Source organism: Aegilops tauschii, chromosome 6, assembly GCF_002575655.3.
Source record: "Aegilops tauschii subsp. strangulata cultivar AL8/78 chromosome 6, Aet v6.0, whole genome shotgun sequence".
Lineage (NCBI taxonomy): Eukaryota > Viridiplantae > Streptophyta > Magnoliopsida > Poales > Poaceae > Aegilops > Aegilops tauschii.
In genome coordinates, this window is record NC_053040.3 from 92,748,300 (window position 1) to 92,759,510 (window position 11,211).

Below are 11,211 nucleotides of genomic sequence, written 5' to 3' on the forward strand. Positions count from 1 at the left end.
AGACATCAAGGCGCTCTAAGTTTCTCAAGATCTTGTTTCCTTTCAAGATAATCATACGTAAACTTCTCGTGATCGGCTGGGAGTGCATCATGACAACTTTGGAGTTTGCCATACTTTGACTGGAGACTTTTGAGGTCGTCTGTAACATCCCAAATTTTTAATTTGGAATGTTATACATTAGATCATCATTGCATACCATATTTTATTGCATTTTGATTTTGATCCTACAAATTCTACGCAACTCAAGGACCCACGGAGAGAGTTGGGGATTTCGTTATTTTCATATTTGGGTTTTCTCAAAATTTGAAAATAGGATCATTTGATTTTATTTATTTTATCTTCAATTATTTCAATAATAAAAATAAGAGAGAGGGAATAAAATGACTTTCCCAAAATAAAGAAATATTGAGGATTTAATAATAAAATCAAATAAGATTTTATTTCGGATTTTATCGCTATTTTATTTGAATTAGGAAAATATGCGTTTTTGAAAATTGCATTTATGCCCCAAGTAAATGTTCATCTTGTCCGACTTGATTTTAGAGGACGGGAAAAATTTATTTCGGGATTTTTGGAGTCCATTTAGTATTTCTTTTATTTGTTTTTCTGCGCGAAACTATTAAAAAAACGAACCGACATTACCGGGCCGTGTCCGCCCGGGACACCGACCCCGCTGGGCCTTTAAAGCCCAAGGCGCCCGAGCCCCGCCAAACCCTAGCGCCGCCGCCGCCGGATCCCGCTGCCGCCGCCGACGCCGTGCCTCGCCGCCGCCTCGTCCCGCCTCGTCGACCGCCGCAGCCGCCGCCCCGCCCACCGGAGCCCGACGCCGGACCTCGCCGGAGGTAGCCGCCCCACCGCCGACGGTTTTCTTCGGAAAGACCGCCCGGTTTTTTTAAAAACCGCGGTTGTTTTTTTATTAGATCGGTTTTATTTTTTTCGGGTTTAGTTTAATTAGCGAACGCCCGTTCGTACGTTCGTTTTAACGAATGGTTTTCGTCGTTTAGCCGCAGACAGCGAATGTTCGTTCGTTAGCCTGTTCGTCAGTTTTGCTTTTTCTCGGAATTTTTTGCGATTATTTTCGATCGCAATTTCTGATCTGTTTTTCTTTTATTATAAATTTTCGCTCGTTTATCGGAATCAGGCGTTTCAAACGCCTAGAGTTTCGTCTCGAAACCCTTTTTCTGTTTAACCAACATAAACAATTTTTTGCTACTGTAAAATTTGACTTAGGTCTAGATTAGTAAATGGAGTTTGTTTCTTTCGCCGTTTGAGTTTCGTTGCTTCGTTCGATTTGATTCTTTTTGCAAACCAGAGTTCTTAAGTTGAACTTTCTCATTAGATCTCTTATTTTGAATTTTACCCGTGCACCCTTGCTTGATTGCTTATGTATGTATTGTTTGTTTGCGATAGAGTACCCGGAGTGCGAAGCGTGCTACTACGAGTCTCTAGGTTTCACGGATCATCAGCAAGGCAAGTAACACTTTGATCATACTTCTTACTACCCAGTTTTATTGCATTAGATCAATCCTCAAACAATTGCATGGTTAGGTTCTGAATTAAATTATGGTTTGGGAAGTAGATGAGGTAATACCTATTCACCTGTTTATTATCAAACCCTGGGAGTTACTTCTACGTTATGCTTATATTGCTATGCTATGCTCGTAGACGTGGATTGGGTTTGAGTGTATCCATGACAGTTGTGAGATTTTTAATTAATGGTTCAACTTAAGGTGGTTACTTTAATTCACATCTGGGTGGATTGAGGCACCTGGGGAACCCAGTGTTGCCTGTATTTTTGGATATCCCAGAGTACCCGTGAGATTATCCTATGGACCACCACCCAGGCTCAAAGGGATCATGAGATTATTCATGCTAGAAACTTTCGTGTGCAGCCACAAGCTATTATGGGCTCTAGCATAGTTGAGTAGGTTACATGACCTCTTGAAGAGGTGGGCTAGCAGATGTAGGGGAAAGTAGGTGTAACTGTCCACCCGGAGTAAAGAGTTATTGTTTCTGAAAGACTGTGTCTCGGTCATCCGTTTCTCAAACACCATGTAGTGCGAGAAATCAAACGGAGGAGATCGAGTCTTGTGGGGAAAAGTGCGCAAACCTCTGCAGAGTGTACAAACTACTCATGGTTAGCCGTGTCCCGGTTATGGACATCTTGAGTATCTAGTTCTTGGATTATCATGTGAATCTCATCATCATGTTACTTAATTTAATTTGATTGGGTTAATCACGTTCTTAATTGGGATTGAGTTGGAGGCACCTTCTCAATGTTTAACAACCACCATGATAGTTAAATAAAATTTATTCCTTTGTTGTAGGAAAAAATTGGCTTTTCGCAAACTGTAACCATAGAGCTTTCCACCAGCCATATGTGCATGTAGTGATAGCATTATTCTGTTCATTACTCTCTATGTGTTACTTTGCCAGCATATTCCATGTGCTGACCCGTTTTCGGGCTGCAACGTTCATGTTGCGGACTTTTCAGACGACGAGTAAGGTGCCATAGGTCATGGTCTTATACTCAGTGATGCCGTTGGAGTTGATGGACTCACTTTACATTCCAAGCCTTCCGCTGTTATCGTATTTAGATGGCCTTAAGCCATATTTATTGTTATAAGTTCTCTTTTGAGATATTCGATGTAATAAGTGTGTGATTGCTACTCTGTTATAAATCCTTCAAGTACTGTGCGTGTCAGCATTACCGATCCAGGGATGACACTGATGCACAGAGACTAGACTGCTTGAGGTCTTGTCGCTACATCGTCAGTCAAGAATTTACTTCGATCAATTTCCTCTTCCAACAAATCATCGCTTTTATCTAGCAAGTACTGAATCTCTCCATAGTATGTAGTTGTTGAGTAGCATGTTTGGAGTAGCTAGGTTTCACATTATCATCAAATTCACCCTCGCTTGTATCGGAGTATGAGGAATGTGAGGATACCTGCCATGAAGCAATAGTGGAAGCAGAGTTATCGTCGTCGCAGGCCACATTATTGGTGATGTAGCCATTTTCTTCATGGTTGAAGATGGACTTGGCGACAAAAGTGGTAGCTGGAGCCAGGATCGCCACACCAGAGTACACTCCTCCTCAAATTCTTACTCAAACTCCTCGGTATCAAATTCCTCCTTGGAACCCATTTCTTGCCAATACAAGTGTGACCTCTACTATAAGAACTCTTCTTGTGAGATGAAGACTTTGAAGAAGCCTTTGAGTTTCTTTTTCTTTTTATTCTTCTTGTAATCAGGATGCTCTTGAATCATTGGGATTAGAGTATCAAAGGAACTGCAAGGGACCTCAAAAATTTCTTCACCACTTCATGGCTAGTGATGTCAATGGCGCCAAGAGCTTGAAGCTCATTGGAGATATCTGTGAGACGATCAAACATGAGCTGGACACTTTCATTGTCAAGCCTCTTGAAGCGGTTGCAAAGAATATCAACGTGAGTCTTGTTGAGTTAAAAATCCCTCATTGACCTTGGAGAGCCTTTCCCATATAAGCTTCATAGATTCCAATGCACTCATGCGACTATACTGCCCCTTAGTTAGATGACCACAAATGATGTTTTTCCCTGAGAGTAAAATTGTGTGAATCTTACATCAGCAGCAGTAGAATTTTCACCTTGCTCTGGGATGCCCATCTTGATGACGTACCAGAGTTCATTGTCAATGTCTTCAAGATGCATGCACATCTTATTCTTCTAATAAAGATAGTCAGTAACATCGAAGATAGGGTACTTAGTGGAGACTTTGAAGTTACCTATATTTAACATAGCTTAAACTCCAGGTGGTTAAACCAAATCACACAAAACAAGGGAGCACCTAGCTCTGATACCAACTGAAAGTGCTAGTTATCGACCAGAGGGGGTGAATAGGAGATTCTTATGAAATTCTTGAAAACGGATAATGTCTTTGAAGATACATAAGAAAACAAGTGTGAGGCAATGCAAGACTAAGGTAAAGCTAGACTAAGCATGCAGTCAATGAGAACATAATGACATTAGGAACCGAGATAGAAGGCAAACAAGGGTAAATATAGAACAAGTGAATATACAGGCAAACAACCTTAAGAACTACAAACTGGAAGACATAAACGTATCATGATGATGTCTTCAAGCAAAGTCTTCAAACAGAGATGATCAAGCAAAGGCTTCAAATACAAAACAGAAAGTAAATTAGTGAAGAGGTAGAACCAGTTGCTCGATGAATACACATGATTCGTTTGACCAGTTCTAGTTCGTTGGAGAGGCTGAGATTTAACTCATAAGACAAATTCACCTTATTCTCCTTGGACTAATATCACTTACACCTCGTCCAATCACTCAGGTAAGTATTCAAGGTAGACCTCCAAAACCTTCACAAACACATTCACCGATAATCCACAATGACTCTTGGATGCTCAAAACATGACGCCTAACTATCTAGAAGATCACAGTCTTCAAGTGTAATAAGTCTTTGATTCACTCAGAACAGAATGTCTTCAGAGATGCTTGATCACTTTGGGCTCTGGGTGTTTCAGGTTTTTCCTTGCAGAATATCTCTCACAAAAGCTTCGGAGGTGGGTTGCTCTAAAATGACATAAGTTATGTAATAACTCTGAGCAACCACCAACTTATGGTGGAGGGGCGACTATTTATAGCCAGGGCAACCCGACATGATATGACCGAAGTGAACCTGGGTCAATGGCCAACCGACATGTGTACCAACTGTCGGATTTCAAACACATGACTCAACCAACTCTAGAAGAGTTTTTCCCTCAAATTCTTCATTGGAAGACACATGATTTTCGGTTGAGCATCATGTCAGTTTCTGACTTCGTATCACCTCGCCCCCACTTAATAGTACGGTGGTTCCTATAACTCAATAAAGAGGAAAATGAAACTACCAAAAGATAAAGTCTTCGTGTTCCATAGTCTTCAAGCTAAGTGTTCACGATCCACCAAAGTTTTTAATGTCTTCAGACATTTTTAGGGGCCATCTTCGATAGTTAAACCAAATCTCTAGGGACTTCACGCAAAGATCTTGTCCTTGAACGACCTGTAAGATTGTACCTCTACGGGATCGTCTCATCCCAAGTAAGTTGATCGCTCACGGCATCTAACATCCTTTTGGATAGGCGAACCAAGAGTGGTTCTCAAACCTATGAAGGTAATAAAGTTCATACAGGTGTACAAGTGGCAATATCATTGCTCTGATCTCATTGCACTTTCTATACCAAAGTCTTAGTAGGACTGTTGTGTCATAAAGACTGATTCAATGGGGAAGTTGTTTATAAGAAATGGGTATTATAGTTCTTCCTCATAGGATTTACTTTCTAGTTTCCTGAATCTATGATCCGAAATGTTTTAGCTGCAGTGTTTGTAATGTTTCAATAAAATTTCATGCCATTTTAAAGAAAATAGTACCAGTAAATCTTCAAAATGAAGTAGCGGAAGCCAACAATCCAGTATTAAAATGTTAAAGTAGCATAAACAATAGTGCACACACAATTCTAACTGAGATATCATCATGAATCAAAAGTTTAGCTCGATTCGACATAAAAGCCTCCAATGTGAATGAACAACCCCTCTTGCTACTTCCATCAAGATTTGTAAATGTTCCATCTTATTTATTCGGGGAGCAAAATCATTATCTCTGACACTGCCAACTTGTATATCTTCTCAGCCGCCACATTATCTCCTAATAGGTTGCTCACTCCATTTATCTGTGTGCAGAGAACACATTATTTCAGATGATATTCATGAAGTTTCTACAGTTTGTCAATTATGTTTGTTTTGTCAAGAGTTTATCCTGCCATTTCCGAACAAAATACAATAATGTGAATGCATAAAAATAGGAAGATGTTCGCATTGAAGTACTTGCACTAAATTCATATTTGATTGAATGATCTCAACCCTATAAGCACATTAGTTCATCCACTTATAAAATTAAACTGATTCATGCATCATATTCTCGCAAATCGGTAACTCCTACCAAAATAATAGATCTAGATCGGGAATGTGGGTTTACATACCTGAGCTTGTATGGTGAAGATAGTTCGGGCGTTGTCTGACACAATCATCGATGTAATTACATCGATGTTGTGCTTCTCAAGGACAGCCAACACCCCGGTCAACATGCTCGGGCACCGTGCCACACACACGTTGATATTCGCGTGGTTGCCAAATAGGCTTAGAACGATGTTCCGCCTCGACCATGTCTGGAGCCTCACTGGTGCTGTCTCGGCTGTCATTGCGCCCACATCATTGGTTGGCCATGTCTCTTCTTGAGTTGGGCACATCCCGCCATTCGGGAGGCCATTCAGTTGTGTTTTCAAGACAATAGGCGTGGCCGCTGCCGTTGAAGAGGAGACCCCACTGTTTGCTGTGGTCGGGATCTTGCCTTGGACATGCTCCTCCATCTTGCGCTTCTCGAGCTCACTCAGCACCCCCTCCAAGCTTTTTATGTAGTGTATTGCTTCCATCACTATGGTCGGTTTGTCAACCTGAAACACGAAAACATAAAGCAAGTGAAAATCAAACAAACCTATTACGACATCCCGAAAACCATTATACATGATTTTAGCTAGCTATTTTCCTATATTATCACCTTTTCATGGAGGATGGGGAGGAGGCCGTGCAGCTCAGTGAACATTTCACTCATCTCCCTCCGCCTCTTACGCTCTTTGACTGCGAGCAATTCCCTCTTACCCCGATGGCCACCTGATCTGCCATCCTCTTCTCCTTCTATCTTGGCGATGCCCTTCCCATTGTTAATAGCGCCATGGATGACCATCTGGTTGCTTCTCTGGTCTTTGTCGCACCCATTGTTTTCCTTGTCAAAACTCATGGGGTCGTAGTTGGTCACCTATGGAGTGTTGTTGTTGCCTTGCGCCATGGCAAAAACTAAAAACTAAGTAAGGTGAATGGAATTTCGATCTGGAGAGAAGAATTTTTTATCTCCCTTTAAGCAAGGATGCATAAAGCTTCTGCATCTTCTCGAAATATATCATGACGATTTCGTATTTGTTTGGATGTACTTAATTAATTACCATAATTTCATTCTATTTTTTCTCCCTCTCTCTGTCTCCAGATATTATTACCAAAAATGTGTAATGTCTCGGAGTTAGCTGGCTCATGCTAAAATTGGCATATCCATTCAATTTATAGCCTAGTCATTTATTTGAGTAAAAATGAAAGGAAAACCAACATTATTTTTTGCATGATGATCTTTAGTCTGATTGGTTAGCCAATTGTTCTTTTCAACACAATTATGAACCATTTAGTACTACCACAAAATAGTACTTTACTAAAAAATGTAATAATATTGAGTATTCAACTAGTATGAATCGTCATTTCCAACTAGTGGATGATGAGTCCAATTTTTGTGATGTTGTACACCTTCTATTTTGTTCCATCACTACTTAGGATGTTGCTAACGAACACTACAATCAGAGACCCATCAACGAAACTATGTGTGATGCACGAATCGCAAACAATGATGTAATAAAACGTCACAAATGATACGGAATGTTTGCGATGGGGAGACATCAAACACGATTCAGATTATAGTGGCGTGTACAATGCGTGGCATATAGTTCACTTGAATGAACTGTTTGCGATGAGCATAACATCAGGAATGGTCAGCCAGATTAAGGTGTTTGCGATATACGGCATATAGTTCACTCTGATGAACTGTTTGTGATTAGGCAACACAACAGAAATGTTCAGCCAGATCAAGGTGAGTGCAGTATAGGGCATACAGTTCACTACGATGAACTGTTTGCATTGAGCCAAGAGAACAAAAACGGTTCAACTTAACAAGTTGTGTGTGATACACGGCAAACAAGTCTGTAATTAGAAATGTGTGTGAAGACCGATAATAACACAGACGATTGTTGTTAATAAGCCGGGTGTGTTGTTGGAAAATGCTTGCTGGTATAGAATTTTCAGTGATTGATGAATTCATCACTGACGGTTTCCCTAGTATGATCTATGTGCGATGTGATTGCATATAGAACAACAACATATATACTTATAAGGACATGATTGCATAACCAAATTAAACATCCAATTACATAGGTGGCTAGTACACACGTGACATTTGCACACACCAAAGTAAACTAGTACATGCATAATTAACTAGGATAAATGATCATCCGATCATCATCTACTTCTTCTTGTGACGCTTGCCTCCACTGCTCTGCTGGTGGCTCTCCCTCATCGACTAAGGGAAGGAGGCACTCCCTCATGTCAACGACCTGCTTGTGCATCTCGTAGCAGTGAACTCGAGGTGAGATCATCCAGTTTCCGCGTCCAGGCCCCGTGCCAGGATACGTGATTTTTTTCCTTGGCATCCTCCTTCATCTTTTTGTAGTAGGGGTCGATGATGGCCGAGGCAATCTCAAACCAGGGAGTTCTTCTTCGTGCTACCCCAGACCTTGTAGTGGCCACGGGTTTCGACAAGTTTCTTGCAAGCCAAGCCTGTAACCTTGAGTGCTTTTGCATCATCGGTGGTTTCCACCGTAGCGAACTTGTAGTCGGTGATGTTGACAAACCTGGTGAAATGGTCACAAGGCTTTGTGGCCATGCAGTAGTGGTAGATGAGGACATGATGGCGCACGCACAACTGGGCGACGACAACCTTCTGATCTATCCTGGGATGACCGTCGGTGTACTAGAGGTCGATGCTGACCACTTTGTACTTTTCTCGATCAAGAAAGTGCTCCACAGTGTTGATGTAGTCCTCCACCATAGCCGGGTCGATGGTGTACACCACCGAGAGATCTGTCTCCCTTGCTTGGGTCTCCACTTGAAGCACGCTGAACTCCATTAGAGCACCACTAGATATCCTCTCAGTATGTGTTGTCGTTGGTGTCTGATATGTCTCCAACGTATCTACTTTTCCAAACACGTTTGCCCTTGTTTTGGAATCTAACTTGCATGATTTGAATGGAACTAACCCGGACTGACGCTGTTTTTAACAGAATTGCCATGGTGTTATTTTTGTGCAGAAATAAAGTTCTCGGAATGACCTGAAACTTCACGGAGAATATTTTTGGAATTAATAAAAAATACTGGCGAAAGAATCAAGGCCAGGGGGCCCACACCCTGTCCACGAGGGTGGGGGCACGCCTACCCCCCTGGGCGCGCCCCCTGCCTCGTGGGCCCCCTGGAACTCCACCGACCTCAACTCCAACTCTATATATTCACGTTCAGGGAGAGAAAAATTAGAGAGAAGGATTCATCGCGTTTTACGATACGGAGCCGCCGCTAAGCCCTAATCTCTCTCGGGAGGACTGATATGGAGTCCGTTCGGGGCTCCGGAGAGGGGAATCCGTCGCCATCATCATCATCAACCTTCCTCCATCACCAATTTCATGATGCTCACATCATAGGCTTTCTGGACGGTGATGGGTTGGATGAGATTTACCATGTAATCGAGTTAGTTTTGTTAGGGTTTGATGACTAGTATCCACTGTGTTCTGAGACTGATGTTGCTATGACTTTGCTATGCTTAATGCTTGTCACTGGGGCCCGAGTGCCATGATTTCAGATCTGAACCTATTATGTTTCCATGAATATATGTGAGTTCTTGATCCTATCTTGCAAGTCTATAGTCACCTATTATGTGTTATGATCCGTTAATCCCGAAGTGACAATAATCGGGATACTTATCGGTGATGACCATAGTTTGAGGAGTTCATGTATTCACTAAGTGTTAATGCTTTGGTCCGGTACTCTATTAAAAGGAGGCCTTAATATCCCTTAGTTTCCAATAGGACCCCGCTGCCACGGGAGGGTAGGACAAAAGATGTCATGCAAGTTCTTTTCCATAAGCACGTATGACTATATTCAGAATACATGCCTACATTACATTGATGAATTGGAGCTAGTTCTGTGTCACCCTATGTTATAACTATTGCATCAGGAATCGCATCCGTCATAATTGTCCATCACCGATCCAATGCCTACGAGGTTTTCATATATTGTTCTTCGCTTATTTACTTTTCCGTTGCTATTGTTACAATCATTACAAAACCAAAACTGCTACAGTTACTTTTGCCACTGCTACGACTATTATCATATTACTTTGCTACTAAATACTTTGCTGCAGATATTAAGTTATCCAGGTGTGGTTGAATTGACAACTCAACTGCTAATACTTGAGAATATTCTTTGGCTCCCCTTGTGTCGAATCAATAAATTTGGGTTGAATACTCTACCCTCGAAAACTGTTGCGATCCCCTATACTTGTGGGTTATCAAGACTATTTTCTGGCGCCGTTGCCGGGGAGCATAGCTCTATTCTTTGAGTCACTTGGGATTTATATCTGCTGGTCACTATGAGGAACTTGAAAGACGAAAGAACTAAGATTTTTCCCTCAACTACGAGGGGAGGTAAGGAACTGCCATTTAGCTCTGCACTTGATTCATCTTCTATTTTGAGTAAACTTGCGACACCTAAACCTGCTTCTGCTATTAATTCTGATATGTCGCATGTTATTGATGATGCCACTTCTGCTATGCATGATACTTATGATGAAACTACTTCTATGCTTGATACTACTGTGCCATTAGGTGAATTTCTTGATGAACAACTTGATAGGGCTAGAGAGAATGAAATTATTGAAACTGATAATATTGATGAAAGTGATGATGAAGATTCTCCCCCTAGATATGAATTGCCTGTTGTGCCTGAGGGTTATGTTATGGATGAAGAAACTGCTAGAGACTTTCTTGCTTGCAATGATAGAAATGATCTTAAGAAATTATTAGCTAAGCTGAAAGAAAAGTCTTTGAATGCTAGAATGAAATATGACCCTGCTTTTGCTACTTCGCCTATCTGCGTTACTGATAAGGATTATGATTTCTCTGTTGATCCTGAGATAATTACTTTGGTTGAATCTGATCCTTTTTATGGCTATGAATCTGAAACTGTTGTGGCACATCTTACTAAATTAAATGATATAGCCACCCTGTTCACTAATGATGAGAAAACTCGCTACTACTATTTCCTTAAATTATTCCCGTTCTCATTAAAGGGTGATGCTAAAACATGGTTTAATTCTCTTGATCCTGGTTGTGTGTGTAGTCCCCAGGATATGATTTACTACTTCTCTGCTAAATATTTCCCCGCTCATAAGAAACAAGCTGCTTTAAGGGAAATATATAATTTTTTGCAAATTGAAGAAGAGAGTCTCCCACAAGCTTGGGGGAAGCTTCTC

At 41.2% G+C, this 11,211-nt stretch overlaps 1 protein-coding gene across 1 annotated transcript; it reads right to left on the reverse strand.

Moving 5' to 3' along the window:
- Positions 1–5,432: 5,432 nt before the first annotated feature.
- On the reverse strand, positions 5,433–6,834 carry LOC141025328 (transcription factor bHLH95-like). Its single transcript, XM_073500634.1, has 3 exons — positions 6,595–6,834; positions 6,020–6,490; positions 5,433–5,710 (listed from the first exon to the last, which is right to left on the reverse strand). The coding sequence occupies exons 1-3, from the start codon at positions 6,832–6,834 to the stop codon at positions 5,615–5,617; spliced, it is 807 nt and encodes a 268-aa protein (XP_073356735.1). The 3' UTR covers positions 5,433–5,614.
- Positions 6,835–11,211: the final 4,377 nt, after the last annotated feature.

What these genes read in the sequence shown, in the direction of transcription:
- LOC141025328 (XM_073500634.1), bottom strand. Translation starts at nt 6,834, where the DNA reads ATGAGTTTTGACAAGGAAAACAATGGGTGCGACAAAGACCAGAGAAGC. An exon ending in TCCCCATCCTCCATGAAAAG is followed by an intron (nt 6,491 to 6,594) that starts GTGATAATATAG and finishes TTCGTGTTTCAG; the next exon opens with GTTGACAAACCGACCATAGT. An exon ending in TCTTCACCATACAAGCTCAG is followed by an intron (nt 5,711 to 6,019) that starts GTATGTAAACCC and finishes CTCTGCACACAG; the next exon opens with ATAAATGGAGTGAGCAACCT.